At 40.4% G+C, this 25,398-nt stretch overlaps 1 protein-coding gene across 5 annotated transcripts in view; it reads right to left on the reverse strand.

The window, feature by feature from the left end:
• NPAS3 (neuronal PAS domain protein 3) overlaps positions 1 to 24,662 on the reverse strand; it is an 888,615-nt gene extending 863,953 nt beyond the window's left edge. Inside the window, exon 1 of one of the 5 annotated variants that reach the window (XM_006117663.5) lies at positions 23,767 to 24,662. In XM_006117663.5, the coding sequence (XP_006117725.2) occupies positions 23,767 to 23,924 (158 nt within the window). In that variant the 5' untranslated portion in view covers positions 23,925 to 24,662. Of the gene's footprint in view, positions 1 to 19,842; positions 20,748 to 23,766 lie in introns of those variants that run through there. The other 4 variants (XM_006117666.5, XM_006117664.5, XM_075926949.2 and 1 more) reach the window with 4 other exon arrangements.
• Positions 24,663 to 25,398: the final 736 nt, after the last annotated feature.

Below are 25,398 nucleotides of genomic sequence, written 5' to 3' on the forward strand. Positions count from 1 at the left end.
GGTGTGCAATCGAGAGGGCTTTTTTCCTGCATTAAAAAAGGTTCTCTTGAGGTATCCGGAAGGCCCATTTCACAATGAAATCTATTTCTCAGGTAGAATCTCCTTGTTTGGTGAAATAATGTGTTACGGTGTGTATCCTGGACCTTCTCCTCCAAGTGTATTCTGTGGCATGTGAGTACCTGGCCATAGACAACAGATTTCTTGGTGTGGTTGGGGTGGAAACAGGATCTAAGGCTATGTCCACACTACCACTTGTGAGACCAAAACTTACGTTGCTTGATGGTCTGAAAAAAAAAACCCTCATCCCTGAATAATGTAAGTTTCTCCACCATAAGTGGTAGCGTACACAGTACTATGTCGGAGAGAGCTTATTCCACCAACATAGCTACTGCCACTCACTGGAGATGGCTTCATTATCTCAGCAGCAGTTCTCCCATCAGCACAGAGAAGTTACACACAAGATCTTACAAAGGCACAGCTGCACTGATCCAGCTGTGTTACTGAATAGTCTCTAGCGTAGACATAGCCTACGAAAGCACAGGTAGTAATCCATGTGTTTCTTGTATATGGTAATCTGTAGGGTTCCATTGCTGAAGCTGATTGTGGGGTCTGGAAAGTTGATACTAGTGTAGGAGAGAATTTAATAAATAGGTGGTGGTTGCTAATGTTGTGATAGAAGTGTATCAGGAAGTTTAAATCATCAATCCAGAGGATAAAAATATCCCTTAATGTGTCTCAGGTACACCATTGGGTTCATGATGCATTTGTCCAGAAATTCTTTTTCAAGGTGCCCCATGAAGATGCTGGCATATTTTGGAGCAATCCTAGTACACATGGCTATTCCCAGGGTTTGGACAAAGTGTTTGATATTGAATGTAAAACAGTTACAGAATGCAGTGGTTCCCAACCTTTTTTACATGGGGAAACCGCAAACTTATTCACAAACTTTTGGTGAACCAGTAACATTGTATTTGCATATTTTCATATTCATTGTGCAAATAATGAATATGCAAATAAAATTTTACCTATCCACCTAAAGCCCCTCCCAGTGCCACCCCTCCAATACCTCCCAGTGCCAGCCACTGACCCCAGAGTCCCCTGCAACCAACCCCCCCAGTGCCAGCCTCCCATCCCTAACACCTCAGTGCCAGCCCTTCACCCCTTAGAGCTCCCCACCACCAGATCCACCAGTGCCAGCCTGTTTCCAGAGCTCCACTACACCCAACCCCCCCCCAGCCCTCCCCAATGCCACCTCCAATCTTCAATAGCTCCACTCCCAGAACCCCCAAGTGCCATCTCCCCACCCCAGTGTCAGCCCCCCATCTCTTAGAGGACCCCACCCTCAAAGCTCCCCCAACACTAGTCCTACCCCTGGAATCCCCAGTGCTTGTCCTGCCCCCCTTATGGGCTGCCTCCCAGCCACAAGCTGAGTGCTGTTGACCAGATCACAGCTGCTCTAAGCCTCTGGCATGCCAGGCTCCTCGCAGCCATCTTACAGGCAGCAAAGTGCTTTTCTGCATCCAGGACGAGACCCCACCCCTGCCAGGTGCTGGTCGGCTGAGAGGCGAGGCAGGACACATTTCTCCCAACAGCCCCGGCACAAGCAGCATACCCCAGCCCTGGTCCCCAGAACCGCAAAAGCCTGGCAGCGGGCCACAGATCGGTGGTTGGGAACCACTGATAGGATAGAACAGATAAGTGTGGTGATATGTAAGCAGGGAATATGTAATGGTTGTCCTGTAAATATTTGAGGTAGGCAGCTATGCTGTCATTGTGAGGGAGGATGGTACTTAGGGAACTGACATCCATGTTGTTCTGAGGGAGGCTGTTAATGCTGCAAAGTTTATGAAGGAACTAACCCTTTGTGGATTGAGTAGTTCGAGATGGTTTCTATGAATTCCAATATTATTTTGGTTAGAGATCCATGGCCAGATATAATCATACCTCATTTGCATATCTCAGAAAGCCCACAGAATATTCCTGGGGTCAGTTTGTGAAGAGAGTGTTTGCAGAGTGGTGGTATGAAAAATAATAGGTGGTATGAAAAATAGTTGGTTTTAACACGGTCATCGCAATTGAGGACTACAATGGTGTCACCTTTGTCTGATGGTTTGATCACTATCTGGTGGTTAGGTTTCAAGGATTGTACAGCTGTCCTCTTGGCATGGTGAATATGATTTGTCAAGGATTTTGAAGTTGATTTTTTTTTAACTAATCAATATAATGATGTACAGAGTGTAGCTTCATCCACTTTATGGTGCCTATTCAGATTATTCTTTTTTCTTGTGTACGTCATGAAAGAATTCTTTGAGGCCGGGACCGTGGAAGAATTGTAAACATTAAAATCTCTACTAGATATTAAAAAAAATCATGGACTGAACAAAAACATGGATGTGCTGCTTATTACAATAATTTTTAACCCATTAACACCCACTTTTTGTCCTATAATTCAGCAGTGCTAATGGCCCACTCTACCTTGAATGGTTCCTTAGAATAGGTGCTAAGGTGTTCCATTTTTTCCTAGTATTTTGTCCAAAACTCTCTTAATTTTCAAAAGCACATAAGAACTCCATATCTCTTGGTAAGTTTCTATCAGCAATAGCTAACTCTAATGTCTCTAGCCCAACTTTTTTGGGATATTGGGCCTTGTTATTTTCCCAGAAATTTATTCTCTTTGAAAAGTAAAAGAAGCAAAACTTTTGCACTGGTATAAACGCTCACATTTTTTTTATTTGTTCTAATTCCCCCAGTATTCCTGCGCCTCTTTGAGAATCTCTCAGTTCTGACAGAGAGTCTCTCATTTGGAATACAGTAGACTTTTGATAATCCGGAACCTATGAGATCTAGGTGGTGCCGGATTATCAGCTATGCCAGAGTATCAGGAGGTACTATAAACTGGTTATGTATATACTGTATACAGTATATACTGTATATAAAGTGTTCTTAACCCTTTTTATTGTACATACTGTACATACTAATAGTATACTGTAATGTTTTAGTTTTTTTAACCCTTTTTTACCCTTTTCGCTCAGTTCAGCTGCTGCCGCTGTTACCTTGAGACTCATTTTTTGCCGGAGCTCACTCACTAGGCTCTTGACATTTTGATGCCAGACTACTGGATGCCAGACTATTGGAGTTTTACTGTATATAATTAACTATGACCTCCAGCAGTTTGGGTCCAACTTCTTGGGACTAGAAATCCTCACAATTTAGCCATAAAAAATTAAAATGGCAAGAGACTTATTGAGGGCCACAGCACATCCTTATGGGCAATATGTAAAAAAATATTCAGAGACTTATCCCAGTCTAATTGTGTGATGCTAATTAATGTTTCTAGCATGTTTCAACTTTTGATTAAACCTGCCCACAAGGTTAGTTTGTGGATGAGAAGTATAAGAATAACAGAATAACAATTTCCCAATATAGCTAGCTGCTACATAACATTGGAAATAAAATTGAACTCCATATCATTAATCTCCTAATATTCCCTAACTCCAGAAGACAATTAGACTAAAGTGCTCATGCTCTAGTAGCTTTCTGTCACACCCTACCATCATAGCACTAGTGATGCTCCCAATATCTTAAAATAACCAGATTCAACACATCCACCCTATATTTTGATTCCTGCTCTTGAATCTAATAATTGGATTCCATCCCAATATGGCCCGAAACCAATTATTAAATTACCATATTGAAGATCTCATCCCTAGTCTTCTGGTCTGTCCACAATCAAAGATTTACAAATCAGTCAACTATGGTTGTTGGTTAGCCTGATGTTACTCAGCTCCCTGAAGCCCTTGCTAATATGCTCTATTCTGCTGGAGAGTGGTTTCATTTCTTTATGCACTCACCTCATTCAGCCCCTTAGTGCAGAAACTGACATTACTAGACCATTCTGTCAAACATACATCCTAGTTCCTATTCTTGGGTGTCTAGCAGATCTGATGAAAGCAAAGACAGTTTCATCTCCCTATGCTGGGACTTCCATCATACAAATCTCAATTCTACCTCTCCTTTTGATTCAAGGGCTGCTGGAAGAAAATTCTTAATCAGAAATGCTAACCAGCCTTGCACGAGATGGTATTCTTCAACCAATCTTCATTCCACACAAATAAGTCCTTTGCCTTTCAGTATCCTCCTCACTATCCACCACAAAAGGGATTGTTTCGGGCTATGAAGTTGTTCAAATTCTACCCAATTTACACCTACATAAATCAGGTGTAATTTCACTGGTGATACAGACCAAAATTTGACACAAACACTTGTAATGAATAAATTGCATTCTTAATCCTATGACTTCCAGTATTCTATTTATATACATGCTGACCTATAATTGCCATTAATGGAGGTTATACTTGCATGAGAAGTGAATTACTCCTTCATACTATATGCCATATACATAAGGACAATAAAGGGATTAATGTTATACTATGTGACAAAAGAAATAACCATATTCAGGTCAAATCCTTATTTCCTTTGAAATCAATGACAAATTCCAACAGAGTTCAATCATGCATGACTGGACCTTTTTCATTTTTTGCCCATTGTAAATTAGTTATGTTGACTACATATTTGCTACAATGCAATCAATGTTCCTGACCCACTGAACATTCAACAACACAACCGTCTGAATCTGCTTTTTTCTAAAGTAGACTAACTAATAGCATTTTTAACTAAGGCTAGGAAATTGGCATATTGATTTTGAAGAGTTGTGAATCTGCAAACTAGAAATTAATTTTTGCTGTAGTTATCACAGAACTATTACTTTCATTGAAAGGTTCAAGCCATCATTGACGTTAGTTTTATATCAATGAGGTTTCATCAAGAAAAGTTACAGAGAAACATTGTATCTTTGTTAAATGTAAGCTATTTAAAATATATCTTGTTTAATGGTGGAAAAACAGACTTCAAAATATGCATTACAAGTTATAATACCAACATGTTAAAAAGAACGATGTTAATAAGTAAAATACTCTATAGGGGGGTTTCCCAAACTTTTTCAACTCAAGAATCCCTAGAGGGTCCTGAAAATTTGGTGGAGCCCTTAAAATATTGTGATTTTTAATTCAATAGGTACCCAAATAAATACACAACGATTTGGAATTCTATTTTTATATCTTATACATTTATTCCCCCAAGAAAACTATCAGAAAATTAGTAACAAAATAGGAGGGTTATACAACTGTCATTAATATTTTCTCATGGAGCACCTGGACTCTCTGCATGGAGCCGTAGGGCTCCACAGAGCACACTTTGGGAAACCCTGCTTTATAGCGATATAATGAGTATAAGGGTATGTCTCCACAGCAAAGTGATTTCAAAATAACAGCCCTTATTTCGAAATAACTTTCCTAGCATCTACACAGCCAAACTGCTATTTCGAAATAAATTCGGAATAGCGGAGTGTTTATTTCAAATTTGGTAAACCTCATTCTATGAGGAATAACGCCAAATTCAAAATAGCTATTTCAAAATAAGTGCTGTGTAGACACTTATTTCAAAATAGGGGGCCTCCAGCCTTGCCCGGGTGGCCACTCCAGCCTCAACCAAGAACACTTCTCTCCCTCTCTGGAGCCCTTAAAGGGGTAGACTCTGGCCACAGTGCCTGTGCCAGCTCCAAGCCTGCCAGCCCAGAGCCAGCAGTCACTGCCCCGACCCAATGGCCCCAAAACATGAGCGAGCAAGCCACTGGCAGCCAGCCCTCTACTGCTCCCCAGGAGCAGTCTGCCAGCTCCCAGGAGCCTGCCAGGGCCCAGAGAAAGTGGGCACCTTCCTGGTCCAGGGTGGAGATCATGGACCTTATTCAGGTTTGGGGGGGGGATGCCCCCAACATCCATGATCTCCGCACTAGATGGAGGAACGCGGCCGTCTATGGGAGGATAGCTGCCAGCCTGGCCACCAAAGGCCACATGCGAACCCAGGAGCAGGCTTGCATGACAATCATGTTGTTCCGGCGAGACCCCCAACCCTGAGCCCTGAGCTTCCCCTCCCTTCCCCCTGCCCCTTCTTCCCCTTGCTTCCCCCTTCCAGCTTCCTCCTCCCAGTTTTCCCCCTCCCCTCTTCCACCCTCTCTTCACCTCTCTCCTGCCTCCTTTCCCCAGTCTCACCAGAGTTTCATTCCCTGCCCCCGCAGTTTTGTTAAATAAAGAGAGTTTGTGTTCATGAAAATATGTGTATTTTATTTCACATCAGGAAGGGGGGTTAGGGAGGGGTAAGTGGAAGGACGTGAGGGAGGAATGAGGCACAAGCCCCAGTGGGGCATGCCAAGGAGGCTCTTATGGCTCCTCAGGGTGGAAGCTCTCCCACAGGGCCTCCTGGATACTGACAGCCTCCCGATGGACCTCCCAGATGGCAGCCTGTAGAAAGTGCAGCCAGGCTCACAGCAACGCCTCCAAGAGAAGTACCAGACTTCCCAGGGGCAGCTCTGGCTGCATGCTGCAGAGTGCTGGGGTGTCCCGAATGAGGGCAACCAGAGCACGCAGAGACAAAATGCTTTGCTGTCCCTCATCAAGGTAGACAAGCAAGCAGGGAAACCTGAGAACTGGCTGTCCGAGGGGGTCCCTTTAAGCACAGACCTCAGGCAGCAGCCCCACACAGTAAATCTTGACCTGGTGCCCTGCCGGATGTGGTTCGGGCCAGCCTTAAATGCGATTCAGAGTCCACTCAGTGTGGACGCGCTATTTCGAAATAGCAAAATGCTATTTCAAAATGTATTTTGTGTGTAGACGCACTATTTCAAAATAACTATTTTGAAATAAGATATTTCGAAATAACACTGTAGTGTAGACATACCCTAAGATCTTCAAGATAGGAACTTTGTCCTTCTGCCTTGCACTTGGATCCCCGACCCTGAATGAGGCCATTGGGTATTATTACAATGTAGATCAGGGAAAATAATTATTTTCACAGGGGGGGCCACTTAATGGATTTTGGTACATGATCACGGGACAGCGCCACCACCCCAGGTGCCTCAGAGGGCCTGAGTTGGAAGGGGCAGCACTGGGGACTACTGAGTTGTTTATCCCCAAGGGGTGGGGCCAGCAGCCAATGTGCTCTGGCTTCACTCCCGAGGAGTTCCCTGACACTCTCGCTGCTGCCTCTGGATCAGTTTGATACAGATGCAGCAGTGCAAAGTGGAAGCAGTGTCTGACCAGGGGAGGTCTGAGCTCCCGGACCTGGCAAGAGTTGGGACTGAGCCAAGTTGCCTGCTGCCCAGCTCCTAATTCACTTTCAATGTAGAGCCGCAGGAGGGGTAGGTCCTGGACCCATCGCAAGCCAGGACTGAGTCAGGCTGCTGGCCAGCTTGCTAAAAAATGTACTAGTGGAGGGGGAAAGAGGGGAGGAAAATGCATGTAGACCAAGGGTGGCCAACCTATGGCTCTCGAGCCACATGAGGCTCTTTGATTAAGGAAATACAGCTCTTGCTGCTTCTGAGCTGCATGCTCGGACTGCTCACGGCCAGCCGCTCTGTGCATGCGCCCCAGTGCCTGGAAAGAGGAGCATATGGCAGCGGCAGCAGCTCTGAGACCCAGGTATTAGGTTAGCCAGGGGGTGCCTGGCTCTGGCAGAGAGGAGGGAGATTGGGTTCGAGTGGCGGGGGAGGGCTGGGAGTGCCTGGGAGGTGTGGGGCACTGGGTTAGAGCGGGGGGGAGGCGGGAATACCTTAAACTCAAAGTCTTCGTGGATGCAGAATAAGGCAGCCAACACAGATGTCATATTTAAATTCCAGGGCAAAAAAGAATCAGCATGTATCTGGTTTACACTGTGTTTCTTTAAAGAAAATTCAGAGGCTATTGTTTGCCAGGCTAAAGCAATTATTCTGAGATATGAAACTCTCCCTTATTGTTTTTGAACCTCTCATATTTGCAGTCTGGGACAAACCTGAATTTTTAGAACTATAAAAAGCCATAATCTTCATAAGTAAAAAAATGAGGAAATCATACCAGAGATCAACAAGCTGGAGTGAAACAGGCACTTCAAATTGTGCTAATTTACTTCTCAGTTCAATTTAATTTTAAAAAACTTACAGGAGATAATAGGGCAGTAGGCAGTAGTGTTAAATTTAAAATATGTGGTGGGGATGCTTTTTTTTTTTTAAGTGTGAGAATATTACTGCATTTTTAAAGGTTTTTTTTTTTTTTAATTTGATGTTTGTTCCTTGTCAAGTTCTCTGAAGATCTACAGACTGGCCATGAATTTTTTTAAATGACTAGAGGCTTTTTGTCCAAAATGTCCTGTAATGTTATTTTTATCACTACATTTTGTATACTATATCTATCTATCTTTCTATATATAGATCTATAAAAATAATATAGAATATGTGGCTCTTCGCACTCTATCCACCACTATTTTGGCTCTTCATCTCTAACTGGTTGACCATCCATGGTGTAGTCTATAGCATTAACCTATAAGCTTTTGCTTATCAGTTAATTAACTAAACTATGACATCCCTACTTCTCACCTGGCCCCAAACTGCTCAGGTGAGAGAGGGATGGGGTACTCCTTCCTCCCCGAAGGCACTCTGCACTCTGAACCCCTCTTCTCCAGCCCCACCACAGAGCAATGATTTAAATGAAGAAAAACAAAATTAACTGAGTTAAGAATCTGAGCAACGCCAGGTAAATCTTTTAGTAACTAATATATATTACAGTATTTTTCTCAAAATATGTAACCACTTGTAAGCAGGTAATTGAACTATCATAACACTCACTGAAAATATCTCATGTAGATCATTAGTATTAGTTATATTTAATAAAATTCTCAGAATTAACATATACATTTTCTTCAATTCAGGAACCTCCATAAAACAAAGAAAGGCACTCGATTTCTTTCATGATTTGCAGCTGCATCAATCCCATCAGGAAATAGGCAACAGGAAATTCTTAGCATTCTGAAGAGAAATCTAAGGATGTGGGTCTCATCATCCTTTTTTCCTAAAAATGCTTTTTGATTGTCTAAATGATATTTGTACCAGAACTAATTTTTAAAAAAAACTTATTACTTTATTTACATGTTCTATAGCCACAGGCCTCATTAAGTTGTTAACAAGCAGTTAGAAATACATTTTTGTAAGTTGCCATCCTTTTTTCGTCCCCTCCCCTATCTCCAAAATATAAATCAATAAAGAAAGTTGACACCTATGGATGAAATCAAGCCAAGTACTCTAGTTATTTGAAAATATGCCTTCATAATATCCAACTGCTGTGTTATTTGTGTTTCTAACTATAGCTCTTGCATATATAATTCCATTATATTTTTATAAATCAGCGTTTTGAAAAATGCTTTTGAACCATTAATATATTTTCCTGGTTAAAATTCTTTGAGATGTTCTTAACAAGAGTCTTAGATAATGAATTTGGGCAAACTCTGGAACAGTCTTTACAGTATTATCATTCTCATTAATTTTCAGAACTACCCACTGTGTTGAGATGATTGTCATGGGCCTAAGACTTCAATTTGGCTAAATATTTTTGCATATATTTCAACATATAAGTAACTAACAGATGTTTAAAATGCAAGTTCACATTCTAGAAATAGTTAAATATTTACTATACTATCATAATTTGTTTGCTGCACTCATTTTTATTTTGTTTTTAATCTTTAAACACTCCTTCAGTATCCTGGCTGGCTGTACACAAAAAGCTTTAAAATGCCTTTACAAGAAAATATAACACACTGGATTTAGTAAATACAGCTGTGCTTTTAAATAAGAAAAAAAAAAGCATTTAAAGTACCAGAAATGAAAAAGAAAAAAGAAATCACTTAATGCACAGAAACCTAATATTTATGTAAGGTCCATACTTTACGTAAATTGTTATCCTACAAACATCTTTCAAATTCATATTTTGCTTTGGTTTTAGAAAACAATGACAAACCCTATGGTGTTAAATCTTTACTACAAAGCTGTATTAAAAGAAAACAATATCACTTTTTAAAAAGTTAATGCAGAGTACGTACAGTCTCTTACTTCAGTAGGGCTCATTCTTTTTCTTTTTTCTCCCTCCCCCAGCTTCTTTTTTTTTTAGGTTATCTTTGAAGACTGATTCTGTTTCCATTGTTTCATCCTTTAGCATTCACATATCAGAGCAATAAGTATTTCATTACTGGTTTATCTGTCCAGAGGCTTGAGAAGCAGTAACAATTAACCCTCCCTTCACAGTGATTGATACAGGCTTTGCTTTCAATTTGTTCCACTACACAGATCATGAAATTCTGAATGCGATCATCCTTACTGACCTACACTTTCAAACACACGGCTACAATGAGATGAAAGTAATTATTAAAAGGAACACAGGACTACTCAATGCTGAAACAAAGTCTTTAAAAAATCTTTAAGATGACCTTTCTTAAAATTGGAAGTATTTGATGTGAAATAAAATGATGGATTTGCTTCATAATCTGGAAATATTACATTCAAAATATATCAACATATGTTATGATTATACCAGGGCTCAACTCTGCAACACTGACCTCAATAAGACTGATCACTTACTAAAACACAGCAAGATCAGGTCCTATCTATTCCTCAAAGGGTTTTATTTTACACCAGTACCAATTAAAACATGGTGTGAGACTTGTCAACTAGTTTAATTACTATGCTACTATGACTGTTTCATAAAGACATGGTATTTCTTTTGAAGACACTGAACTTCCTGATTCACGTAACTATATAAATATGCTCAGCAAAAAAAAAAAAAAAAAAAAAAAACAGATCTCAACAAGGAATGAAGAACAGAGAAGCAACAGTTTTATACTATAACACAAACTGAACTAAAACCTACAAACCTACATATAACGACTGCACTGCAGTGGGAAACAGTTTTCAAAAACTCTCGAAAAATAAATATTCATCCCTCGAAATCGATACATTCTGAGGAATATAAAGTGATTGACAAAGGAGTGTAGTAATTCCAGAACTATTTAAAATAAGGGTTGAAGTCAAAGAAAACCAGAATAGAAAACTGCAGCAGAATGTTCCTACAGGCCTCAGGGTCTAATCACAAAACAGAGTGATGGAGATGAACCAATACTGCATGGATTAGTGATGAATTATTTTGAACTATAATCACATGCCAGCACACTGGGGAGGTAAAACTAGCTATTACTCACAAGTTGATTTGCAGATAAGTAATATAAAAATTGAGAAAAAAATCCTAAATTAAGTCATGAGATTAATGGAAATCTAAAATGTTGCTACACTTCAAGTAACAGTCTATTTAATGTCTTTTGTATACTGCTTAATATTGAGTATTTACACAGTATAGTCTGCAAAGTGCTTAGACTAAAGCAAGTTTAAATTGCCAACTCTTCTGTAAATCAGTACCTGATAACAATATGTGTCAACATAATTTAATGTGAAGATGCAGACCTAAATTTATCACAAATGCACTCTTTTCATATTAGGAATTTACACAAATGCATATAAATTTATATATAATACTAATGAAGGGTTTAATTCCCCTTAGTCCACCTGTAAAGCAAAATAATACTAAATTAAGATTCAACATTAGGTTTCTTTTACTGTAGAAAAAAATGTAAGAGCTAATTTTGCAAGAAAGAAAAATCAAAACTGCTATTCACACAGATTCCTGAGATTCTTATGAACAGACTGTTTAAATGAAGAGCACTTTAATCAGTAGAGGAATCCTCACGTTTCTAATGTCTTGCTGTGCATTCTGCAGGTTATAGTAGCAGCTGGTAGAGGTCATATATCTTTTGTGAGCATCCCAAAAAGGCTCACTGCCAGACTGTTAAATTATGAATAAGCAATGAACAAAAGAATGCAGATACGGTGGTGACAAGATAATCCAAGCAAATTTATCTATGACAAATTTCACAGGATTAACAAATTACATTTACACAAAACAATAAAAATGTGCAAAAAATGATGAGCCTACTTTTCCCTCACAGCATCAGTTTAAAAAGTCACCATCCCAGTGCATTTAAATGTAATTTTATCTAAAATAAGACATTTACAGCATGATGAAGACAACCATATAACATTATTTTCTTTCAAGCAACCACACATATATAGTGTAGGCAATATATATGTGCATACAGTAAACTATAGCTATAATACATCATTGTGGAATTATGTGAAAAGTTTTCCCTTCAATAAGCATCATAGCAAATACAGAAGAGTACCAACTGTCACATGCTCCATTTGCTTGGAAAGAAGAACATATTTTGCCCATTGTTAGTCATTTTTCCACATTAAAACTGTTCAATGTAAATAGGAAGAAAACAAACAGCATAATAAATGATAACTTCCACACAAAATATAAGTCCTGAATAGAGTTAAAATAACTGTTTTATAATGTTGGAAAAAGTAACAAGGTAATATCCATCCCATAATTTCTTGGAAGATGTAGCAAAGTCTAAATAACCTAATTACTTTATATTGTCAAAAGGATCCCAAAAACATATACTCCATATGTCAAGTCACTCTCCTATTTTGGATTTAGTGTTTAACTCTATTCTATTATCTGAAAACCTGGTCTTGAGAATATAAAATTACACTTTGAGCAAATTAGTGCTAGAATGCATGGAATAAGTGTTTCCAAACTACAAGTCCATAGAAAATGAAATTAGATTTTATTAACAAAAAAAATTAAAATTGAGAGCAAAGTCAGTGTCACTACAATAAAAGAGTAACAGTAATAAAAGGAACAGAATTTATGTTTAAAAGATTCAAGCACTGTTATACATTTTCCACAACTAGTCTAGTTTAAGATATGTACTTTCTGGCAATTCAGTTTATTTTTGTTTTTTAACATGAAACAGTTGTTTAGTAAAAATACAACTTTAGTAAAATTGGTCCTCTTCAACACTATGCATCATTTACATATCAAATGTATGCTCTTCTTACAGAACACTGCCTACAAACAGGAAACCTAACTATTAAAGTGAACATCCAATTAATTACAGTACTTTAGTAAAATACTTGGATCCTTCAAACACTGATACTTGAGCACCATTTATCTAGCTCATTCAGCCATTGAAAAAAATACTGTACTTTTTATTTTACAGAAGAAATACAATTTATATAGTAAATCAGAGCAGTGACTCACAATGAATAAAGGCGGCTATTCTATACATCTGTGTCTCTTTGGTATCTTTTACTAGTTCCCTACAACTAAAAACAGATTTTTTTCTTATTTTTTTCCAGAACCTCTTGTCAGTGGAACAAGTTTTGAAGCAAGTGTATCAATTCTATATCCAATGATACGCTGACAAATATGAACAATTTCTGCAGTCATGAAGGATCAGGGATAATCAGCAATGGCAACAAGTCTTTTTTTATCCCAAAGCCAGCACTTTAAGACTCAGTCATTCTGCCCTTTTTACTGACCTCAGCCTTGACCTACAGAGACTGCCTACCTACAAGAAGTTTTTTCCTCACTGTGACATACTGAGTCTCTATTCTCCTCTAAAGAGAGATAGCTAGTCCTTCCAAAGCCTGGCAAATTATTATTTTGCTAAATGGACTGCAATTCTGAGAACATCATGCATCTAGGACTCGAATGAACAAAACTTTAAATCAGCAAGTTCTCCCAATTCTTCAATGTGATATATAAACAAGACAAAATACAAAGCTATCCCTCCCCCCTAGCTTATATAATGTGCAATATATGTGAGGAATATCACAGGCTTAATATACATTTTCCAGTTTATTCCAAAAATATCAACCCAAAACCAGTATTATTCTATTACGTTTTAAAACACTATAACCAAACATTTAATGAACCCCTATTATTTAGGCAGGCAAAACTTCCAAGCTGGGATTTTCAAGTGAGCCTACAGCATTTAGGTCCCCAAACCCACTGCAACTGAACATGGTAACTAAGCCTCTTAGGTGCCCTGGAAATTCCCAACCTCAGGGAGTTCACTGAAGATTACATACATGTATACTATTTAAACTGTATTCTGAACATTGATTATACACATAAACCTATGAGCCCTGATTTTAATGAAATGGTAGTCTTTCATTTTAATTACTTAATTCATTTGTAATATTGGTTCAGTACTATGTTAACAGAAAATGTTGATTTCCATAACGAATATAAAATACAACCAGCTGTTCCTTCAGAGCATTTTCTTTCAATGAGAAGTTTGCGTGTGTATGAAGCCTCAAGCTCTTAAAGGAGGCAATGTGGCCAAGTGATAGAGAAGCAGACTGAGTCAGGAACCCTGAGTTTTATTCACTGTTCTAGCATTAACCTGCTGTATGGGCTCTGCTAATTCTTATTATTTGATAGGCCTTAGTTTATCCATCTGTAAAATTGACATATTAATACACCTGTCCCTTTTAAACCACTCTGAGCTCTAGAGATGAAAACTTCCACAAAAATGCTAAATATTAAGTGTTGCTTGGATGTAATGTAATATCAACAGAAGCTCCCAGAGCAGATAGAGGACAGCAGAAACTCTAAGAGTACAATTTCAACATGCAAAAATAGGGAAATTCAGCATTGAAAATGAAAAAGCGTGCTATGAAAAGAACCAACCACAAAGCAAGCCTATTCATTTAATAAGCCATTTAATTACCACCGATTTTTCCTCACATGAAGTTACGTAATATAACCTGACCTTTAATGTAATTTTGAATTTTGCCTGTGTAAGGAACACATGTCAGAAACTATATAAACTTCAATATTTAGGCCTATCAGATTGGCATTACTATTGTCTTGGAAGCCCATTTGACATAGGACTACTCCATTTTTATTTCAGAATTTCTTGCACAGCCCAATCCTGCTCTTAATCAAGTCCATGAGAGGTTTACCATTGACACCAATGGGAACAAAATCAGACCTACAGTATTAAATGTAAAAAAAATATATTTTTGCTTTTGGTTTTCTGTAGTATTTGTATTTCCTTTGTTTTTTTAAATGAAGATAAATGAAGATATAATTTGAATGTACACACTCAAAGAAAGAATACTCTTCACAGAGAGTTCAAACATAATCCTGTTCTTACCACATCATATTTTTCTAAGTAATGTTTCACAACATTATACAATATTAGTGAATATTTTTACTACTTCAAGTCCTTTGAAATAAATGGCACAAGTGTCCTATTCATTTCACTGGGACTTTGTGTATTGCAAAACTACTGCTCAAGCTGGTCACAGAACAATGCACTAGTCATATAAGACACACCAGCTACCCTTTTATCTCTACTGTTCTGCATCTCCATATGCAATAGTATAACTAGTTATTCTTATTATGTGAAGTTCTGTTAAAAGTAACACTACAAGCACCTCATTGACACTATTAGGACTTTGCATGGCAAAAATAACATGCAGTAGTGTTATATAAACACAGAAAGATGTTGCCTATAATGAAAAATACTTTATTTAATGTCATTTCTTCTAAATATCAAAAATGCTTTGGCAGCAATGAACTAATTTCCAAGTTTTTAAAAAAGCAACACTGAGAAAGAAATGTCTTGGCTAAATACATTAAAAAATGTGTTTCTTACTGTAAAACAAAATTCCGCGCTGACAAATTGTGCGCCAAAATTTCAACATAATTAATTCTGAACCCACTATAGCAGATTCTGAAATCTCACCTTACCTGAGTAACTCTTACACCTTTAAGTGGTTGTTCCATTGACTTTAACAGGAAATTACTCCAAAGGGCCTACTTGTAAGAATTAAGACATATTAGATCCACTTTCAGGATCTGGGCCAGCATCATTAAACCCCAAAAAATCAATTAATTGATGCATATAAAATGAAAATCAGCTATTCTGTACAGGGGCCCAATCCTGCAGTCAATAAACCAATGGCAGCGTTCCCATGGACTTAAACAGAGGCAGGATTAAACATAAAATGTTATGAAAGTTCCTAGAATTAGTTGGCATGCTCAATTTCACATATTCAAAAATTTCACACATTCCCCCCCTACATAAAATGATGAAACCAATTATTTTTTAAAATAAAGATACCTTTTAACCATGTTAGTAAAAAAAAGAGGCTGGAATTATAAACATTGTTTTTTGTCACTTTTCAACAACTGTTTTACATTATTTTTTCAGTGAATTTCACATATGGTACTAACATGTATGCCAAGTTTCAAACCAAATACAATTTGAAACTGCCAATACATTACACTCTGAAATTCAAGCACTGAAAAGAAAAATGGGGATACTGCTGTACATCATAAACATGATGTTCTGTTACAAACATCCATGCTTCTGGTATTGTAGTAAATTGATAGTTTTAATGTAGTAACTTTGTTTTGAATATCAAATTATTGGACTAAGAAGCAATGTTATAATTATTGAGCGTAAACATATTTCTACATAGCACCATTAGCTTGGTATCAAACAAGTTAAAAGCCTACTACTTCCAGCAAGAAAAATATATATATAAAATAAAGAACATTGCAGCACACAAAACCTTGTTATTCAGAATCCCATCAGTTACTGAAAATATCTAATATAACTTTTGTTGATCAATACTCTCATGTAAGCCCTAAATAATATATGATTCCAGTGGGGAAAAATACAGCAAATCAAATATGGTGGGAGAATATTTCAAATTATAAACAGTGGTATGACTGCTAATCCATAAATCAGAAATCAGAAAGATTGTAGTAATGTGGGAGGGCTCTATTTAATAAAGGTCATTATAACTCCTGGCTCTAGAGCTATAAGATCTAATATCCTCTCTGGTAGCTCTATGATATGCCCATGCATTACTGTTCTTGTTGACAGTCTGTTGCCTTGGAAATATTTCATTATTTCAGTTTTTTCCATTTGTAGACCCTTGGCCTTGTGATATGAAGGCCACCCTATTTCATATTTTCTATTATCATTTAAGCAATCTTCTGGAGCTATTTATATAAAAGCAAGTGTTAGACAATGCATATCACCATTTATCACTGTTGTGTTTAAGCTTATACTTTAGAAAGAAATACAAAAATGACTAGTTTTTTCTTTACTTTAAACCAACACCACTGCAATACTGTGATACGCTTTACAAATAAGCACTGATACACTATATGCATGACACTTCTATTTAATCATCTTGGATATATATCCACACAGCTGAAAGATCCTAGGCTGGTACTGTAACTGCATGATTTGCAGCATACCCGATTTTAAAAGAAATTCCAAGTTTAAGTGCATAACACTGAAAATAATTCAGTCACTATCTAAACAGGTAACACAAAGTTTTAAAATGATTCATGTAGTATTAATACCTAATAGCAACATAAAATATCTTAGAAAGAGATTTTAAAGCACTGTCCTGCTGTTTGCAGTATTTTAATACATTCCATCTAAATACTGTGTAAATGAAGAATAGACAACGTACAGATTGTTTACTCCCGTGGTTCTAAATTTTGAAAACAAGTGTATTTAAGAAATAACTAAGAAAACAGTGATTGCAGAAGCCATTTTTTTCAAATCACAACTCAGAGAAGATTTACAAAGTTATATGCAGGAAAGTAGTGAAACACTATATAAGTTTTAAGAAAATGCACTTCAATGTATATTTACTGAAGCACAATTACATTTTCCCAAAGTTTTTTCTACAGAACATACAGCATGACACATACATTTCCCAAATAAAAACAAATCAATGTGTACACATAATATTATTACTTAAAAGTGTTCAGGCCATTGTAAACAGTGATAACCAAGCAAAGCTTCAGGGCACAAAACTGTCTGGACACTAGACTTAGTTTGTGACTATTAGTGTTCTAGGAGTTTAGTCTACTTGTTCCTCTGAAATGAATACTCCTCCCACTCTCTACAGGCTAAAACTATTCTGATCCAACCTTTAAAATGACAGCATCAGAGCTGAACAAGAAGATGCTATTAAAGGGCATTAAATTAAATACAGTGTATCCTCCTACAACTTCAATCAGAATTTCAGACCAAGTGTTATTTAGTTTAGCTCTCAAGTGGAGCAGAATAACAAATTGCGCACTTTGATTTACCTTCTCCGAATGCCAAATGGAGACAGGTGATAAAGAAAGCACTCATGCACAAGCTATGAAGTTTCCTCTAGAAATTAATTCTATCTTCAAGATTCCTATCTCAGAGAAATTCCCAAAATGGCACACAAATATGCTTCTGCTGGAGAGATTACTGAAGCTGTCCTGGCAAATACATTTATTACTAATATAGTACCAGGATCAGAAAGACAGCAAAACTGTATATGAGAAAAAAAGGACTGATATTTATATGTCATTGTTTTTCTTGCAAACGAAGAACTCTACAGAAAAAGGAAAAAAAACTATGCTGCTTTGGTGTTATCATATACAGTCAAAATGCCTACGCAGCCACTGGAGAAAAATGTTGAATGTTTTTTGCTGAAGAGAAGGCGAAACATAAATCAGGCCTTTGATTTCTGGATTTTTAACAAAAGGTGCACATTACACCTATATCCAAAGACAGCTCCCTCTGTCTTTACCTGCACTATCAATGTCCAACAGTTAATATAAATACTTTACTGATGATTATATAACATACAGTTGTCCAAGGTTTTGTAATACTCAGTCAATTGCTTCATTGCAAAAAGTACTGAAATTTCCATAAAATCTGTAGTATGTTTGCCATCACATTTTAAAAATACAAGTTTTAAATTAAAAGCGTAAAATAAAAACTAATCACAAATTATTTTATGTAAATGTTTTTCAGAGCAACTTGTACTGCAAAATATAAATCTGATAGCAAGACCCCATTACTTTTAAAAGCTGTCTAAATGTTAATTTCCATTTTGCAACTAACCAGGCACCTTCTTCACCCTCCCATTCACCCAAAATTCATTGATAATGCTGAGGAAAGCACAAAACAAACAAAAAACTTTGGCTGCCCTCCTGTGGGGCATGTATCTTAGTGAAACTGAGCTTTGAATACTTTTGTGAGAACCACAAAGTCACATCACATGAACTTGTCAACTGCTTCCTACTGATCACTTCTAGAGTCATTTTACTAGAGCAAATCTGCTATGGCCAATTCATGTCAGCAACAGTCTATTAACAGCAACCACAATCTCATACAAAAGTATTAGGGGCGAGACTGGTGGATTAGAAGCAAAGGGGAGAAAGTAGCATCCGCTCTGAATTTTAAGAATAACATCAGTTTGCCGTCCTTGCAGATATTTTGTACATAAACTCTGTTGCGTGTTTTAACAACTCCACAGTGCAGCAAGTATCAGCTGTTCCAAACAGCTTGATGTATTTCCACCACTAAGGAAGCCAAGGGCGGGGCTGCGCGAGGGGATAGCGCCCATTATTCTGCAATGATTTGTAACGCTTTGGACAAACTTGCCCGAATGCGCAGCTTTGCTGCGAAGAGCAAACAGCTCTTCCTTAGTTTTGGCCTAGCTGCACTTGAACTGCACAAGCAGGGACGGCCCCTCAGCAAGCCGTTCCGGGCCTGGTACAAGCTCCTTATCCCCCAGTCAACCCCCCCCCCCCTCCGCGAAGCCTAGAGACCCGAAAGGGGCCGCCCCGGGGATCCCCACCACCCTCACCACATACACCCCTCCCTCTCTCGTCAACGCGCCCTGCCAAACACCGGCTCCTGCAAGCTGGGGAGGTGCCACTGCTCTGAGACTGGCGGCGGCTGCAGCGGGGAGGCTGGCCGCGCGCGCGCGTGTGAGTGAGAGAGAGTGTGTGTGTGTGGTGTGGTGTGTGCAGCGGCAGCAGACAATATGCAAGAGGAGAAACTCCCCGCGCTACCTGACAGGGCGAGCGGGTCTCTGCAGGCAGAGAGCCTCCTCCTCCCACCATTCCCCGGCATGGCAGCCACGCCAGCGCCAAGGCAGCGGCGGCGGCGGCACTGCACGGCGCTGCTGCTGCAGGTTCAGTAAAGAGAAAGTGTTACCGTTCTCGCCTGGAAGGATCCTGCTGAAAGCTTGGCTTGGTGGGCGCCATCTTCCTGGGGCTTTTTCTCCTCTCTCCCGTACTTTTCCCCTCGCTGGGCTTGGCGCGTGTGGTGCGTCTAGCGGCGGCGGCGGCAATGGCCCTGATTAACCAGACAGGCTAAAGCAAAGTCCTGAGGCCAAAGCATCGCGGGCTCCCGCTCCTCGGTGCAGTTCTAGTGCAGGTTGCTCGCTAGCGCTGCTGCTGCGGCGGCCGCCGTCCACAAGCCGAGGAGCGGAGAGAGCCCGGGCTCCGCCGGCTCCACAGACATGCCAAGCGCAGAGACAGGCGGCCGGCGGCGGCGGCGGCGGCGGCGGCGGCGGGGGGAGAGAGCCGCGCAGCTCCGGCGGGCAGCCCGGCCATTGGCATCGCCCGGCAGGTGTGAGACACGCACACACCACGGGCCAGCTTAAGCTGGGTGCCAGGCCATGGGGCGCGCGGGGCTGGGGTGAGCGGGGGAGGGAAGAGTCATGGAGCTCCGGGCTTGACCGCTGTGAAAGTATTTCTGGGCATTTTCCAGCTGCTTCCCCAGCTCCGCTCTCACTCTGTGCAAGGGACAGAGCCTCTGCTGCCGGCGCAACAACGCCACTCAGTTGCAGTTTCGCACACTTTCCTGTTCTGGAGCCGCAGATCCAGCAGAAAAGAGGAGCTGGGGGACACGGTTGTGTGTGTGCGCGCGTGTAACTCCGCGAATGCACATGTATGCATGTCACAGGAGAGAGGCATGTGTGCGCAGCATGTAGCACACGTGAGGTAACACGCTTTATACAGCGTGTGCGCATTACATACAGAGAAGTGTGTGTGCAATGTGCTATGCGTGCAGCATATGTGCAGCTAGTATGTATACGGTGTTGTGAGCGAGGATATGCGTTAGATACACAGAAGTTTACGCACGTGTGGACAACTCATGTCCTCTATAGAGAAACCGCGGATAAATGAAGTGCGGGCTGCGAATACCGGCGCACGCACCCATCTGAGTGTGTACACACCCCGCATCTTAGCATACACTTCCAGCTGTAGATGCTCTTGTCTTGAAAGCTGTAACATTGGTCATGTTAACTCAGTGATGACTTGCTCGGTTTGGAAAGCATATGCTTCACTGCAGATTACAAAACTGATCACAGAGTAAGGGAGCAAGACAAAAAAAGAGTACCTTACAGGGCTCTAAACCACACCAAGAGGACTAGGGTTAAGGAGATTTTTAAAAGACAATTTATCTTTGTGAATGGCTTTTCAAAGCCAAAATAGCGGTGTGACTGCGTTTCTGCTGCCTGCAAGTTCAGCAGCTTAGGGCCTGATTCTCTTCCCAAAATGAATCAGGTTCTCTACATGGGAGCAGGATCAAGCCCTAGCAAAACGGGATTTAAAATAATGCTTTCTCCATAACTTAAAAAGTTAAGGAGAATGGGATTGCTTTGCATATGAGTTGTGCAAGAGAGTGAAGGAAAAGTTAATAAAGTACCTAAAAGTTTGGCTGGAGAACCCTGAAAATGTAGCAGAAGAATCCTTCCCTGTAAGAATCAGCAGGAGTGACCTATCTATTAGAATTGAGGGTTTCCACAAGCAGACACCTGGCAGCCCGGGATCAAGGCACTGCAGACAGTTTTTTCTCTCAAAGCAGTCTACTCACCTAGGCCCGGATTCTGGAAATACTTATACACCTGTCTATTCACTGTAGTAAAATTAAGCACGTGGGTAAGTATTTCAAGGATGGGGCTCCATTACTCCCTGGACTTTTGTCATTGCCCAGTACATACACATATTAACTAAACTGAAATTAACCATAGTAAGCAAACATCTTCAACATTACACCTTTGGATTTCTTTTATTTTAGTCATTAAATATGGAATTTGTAATACAGTTTCAACACTGTGTCAAGGAATCTGTGTCAATCAATCCAGCAAACCTCTTTCCCCTCCTTCAGAAAAACAAGTTAATAGGTGTCATCTTTGATTTCTGCAGGGAGCATAAAAGTGAGGCCAATGTTTTGGTACATTCATAAAGCATTTTGGTATGACAAGTTGAAACATCATTCAAATGAAAGGCATAGTTTTAGTCTGTAAATCTAATAATTACTTAACATTTAGAGAAAATACAAATAATCTTTTCTACATGAAACTGGAAAGTATGCAAGGCATCCTGACTGCTCTGGATTTTCATAAATATAAGTATTTGAGGATATATTTACTCAACAATATTTGGTTTATTGGTGTTGGTAGTTTATCAGAGAAGAGTTGCTCATAACTTTTTCCTGATTACTGACAAAAATCCAACTATTAAAATGTAAATGGAGTACTAAAATTTTGCAAGCTGCCTTGTTTATATATTTCAGGATAGCTTAATCCCTCCAGAGGTCTCCTTCATTTATTTAAAAGTCAGTCTGACATTTCTGACCCTTGACTTCCCCACTTCACAGACTAAATTATTGTTACTGTTCTCTGTACTTCCTAGTTAAAGTGACTGTCAGTTTCCCTTATAATTTAAATTTTTTATAAGTGACAAAAATCATACAGAAACCATGAAAGACAAATACTAGTCGAACTTTTCACCATTCTGTGTGTCTGTCATGTTCCAGTTCTTTAATATAATAAGTTCGTGTATTTGTTCTGACCAAAAGAAGGCTGATATTTCATTTCAAATGTTCCTTGGCTAGGAAAATGCTTAGGGATCATTATTAATAATTTCAATATTGGCTTTAAACTAATTTTTCACAAAATGAAACCTTTGAAGTCACATCCAGAAAAATTCTACCATCGGCCATCAAATGTAAAGCACACCCGTATGTTTTCAAAACTTGCTCTAATGTGTCAGGCAACTCAAAGTTGGTGAACAAAGCAAGCAATGATAGATTATCTAAATATGATCAATTTAAATACTGGTGGTTCAAAACAAGACTTTCCACACCAGTGAAGTTTGAAATACAAGGTGAAAACTTCCTGCCATACTAATTTTCATTAAGTGCACATTTATCTTTAGGTGTTGGATATTTGTGGTTACACACCATTTTTTACTCCAATATTGCAAAACAAAGTCAAGATGTTTGGAACTATACTGTGTTTATTTTATTTAAAATCAAAATAGTTCAGATTTCAATCTAGACTTATTTCTTGTCAATTATTTGGGGATACTTTTTCGTCCTAATTTGCTAGAAATAAAGAATATCAAAGAGAGAACATTACGATTTTTATTCTTAGAAAGACAAGGAAATGTCATGCAATTAAACATCATGTTAGTGTCAGCACGTATCAATGGGAGGGGGGTGGGGAAGGTCTTAAACTTCATTAGGACTTATTGCCTACCCCAACTTTATAGGGCTCTTCCTAAAGGCGCTGCCTGCGAATCTCGTGTATTTGCATTAGAATGCAGTTAAGATGAATACTCCACAGTGCTGAGTACACTTAGGGTTTCATGCTATAGTTTCCCGTACTAACAGGTGACAGGATAACACTACAATGTAGAATTGCAAGCGTGGAACACCAAGTGAAAATTGTCTCGTTCTTTGTCGAAAACAAATTATCAATCAACACACCGTGATCAATTATCCCCAGGCTGCCACACAGTGGGATTTACACAAGGCACTGGCATTGAGAAATTCCTCTCCAGAAGGGATAAGCGGACGGGAACCCAAACTTTGCAGCAGCCAAGCTAAGATGCCGGGAACTCACTCCCCCCCGTTGCTACTTTTCAACTCATTCAAGATGCCACTAGACTATTTTGTTTACATCTCGGTGCATTTTAAAATAACCTAAATTTGTACACCCCAAGAGCTACCAGCAGCACTGGGGGGGAGGTGTGGGGGAGAAGAAACACAAAAGCACAAAGAAAAGCAAGTGAGGAAGCCTCACCCCCCACACCACATACACTCTCCTTTTTGACTTGCACTCACCGTTGTTGGTAGGAAGTGATGCCCTGAACGTTTTGCGGGTTGCCGTTGGCTGCGGTGCTGGCTCTCCCCATGCCTGGCCCGGCCGGCACTCCCCCGGCCGCCCCACCGGCCGCCGCCGCAGTCACCTGCACGCTGAAATCCGGGAAGATCCTGATCATCCCCGCGGCTCAGCACCCAGCGAGTCTCGGCGAAGAGGTACAGGAGCTCCTCTCCCTCCGGCGGCTGCAGCAGCAGAGCCAGGCACACTGCAATCCCATTAGTGAGCGGCGGCCACTGTGAGTGAGGGAAGGCGCTTTGATCTGAGCTGCTGGGCTGAGATTGAGAGGAGTTGGGGGGAGGGAAGGTTGGGGGTAAAGGGAGGGGAGAAATTTTACCGATTTGCAAACATGCAACGTGTGAGAATTTTGGGGGGACGTAGGGAGTCAGCTCTGCAAAGGAAGGAATAGCTAATAATACCCCTGAAGCTAAGGCTGTAAGAGAAAATCCAGGCTGAGTAGGGACAGAGAGCGAAGAGGGGGGCGCAATTACTTTAGCGGTGCAGGGAAAATGATGAGCAGCAAATGTTGCCTTTTTCCCCCGTCTCCCTCTCCTCCCCCCTCCTCCCAAAATGCAAGTCTTGGAGGATTTCTCTGTCTCAATGAAGTAATAATAAGCGCTGCTGACCACAGCCTGGGCTAGAGCCAACAGCGCGGAGGAGGAGGGGGAGGAAATAGCCCAGCTCCCAGAGTCCTAAAGAAAGAAGGAAGAGTGGAGGATTGTTGCAGACCAAGTTCTTGCTCTTGGTAACTTGCTTTTGCTTCAGCCTCCTCCTCCTCCCCCCCCCCCCCCTTCTATGAAGGGACGGTTTTCACAAGTGAGGAAATGCGCCGCTTTTGTGCCATGGCAGAGTTTGTTCCCTATTATAGGGAACTGACTCTCCTCCCCTCCTAGTGTGCAGCAATGTTATTGCTACTCAAACTTGTAATATGTGTGTGTGTGTGTGTGTGTGTGTATGTGTGTGTGTGTACAAGCACTGATCCCTATTGTTGCTTCAACATATCAATTATGCCCACGAGGTGTGCAAGAACCCTTTGCAAATTTCTCTTACAAGGCGGGAGGAGCGAAGAATACTAGTGAAGAAGGTGGCTCGTCTTTGGTCTTTTTTAATGCAAAATATGGGAGAGAATAAGGCATCTGCAGATTTACGGCTCTTTTATGCAAGATGGGTAGAGAAGTGGGCGCATTCTCCCCCCCCCCCCCCGCCCCAGCGAGGAGGGTTGATTTGCTTTGGTCCTCAGTTCCCCACTGCAAAGTGATTCCCCTCCCAAACCCGGGTTTGCTAAAGGCTGCCGTGCATGTCTGCGTGCCGCGAGCCCCGCTGTGCAGCGCTGTGGTGCTCTCAGGGCGCAGCAGCCGGCGGTGCAGTCGAGGTGTTGGAATGCGCAGCAGCAGCAGCCCCCCCGCCCCGTGCGGTTCCCACCCTCCCTCCTCCTCCTACTCGTAGGCGCCGCGAGTCAATGCGAGAGCAACAACTTGCTCCGCCGCGCTGCTGATTGACTCCCCGCGCGTTAACCACGGGCGCTGCGGGCCTGGGCCGCTCGCCTCGCAGCCAATCGCCGGCCACCGCGCGGAGCTGGCGCGGTGCTTCACCTG

Source organism: Pelodiscus sinensis, chromosome 5 (assembly GCF_052426305.1).
Source record: "Pelodiscus sinensis isolate ZL-2025 chromosome 5, ASM5242630v1, whole genome shotgun sequence".
Classification (NCBI taxonomy): Eukaryota; Metazoa; Chordata; order Testudines; family Trionychidae; genus Pelodiscus; species Pelodiscus sinensis.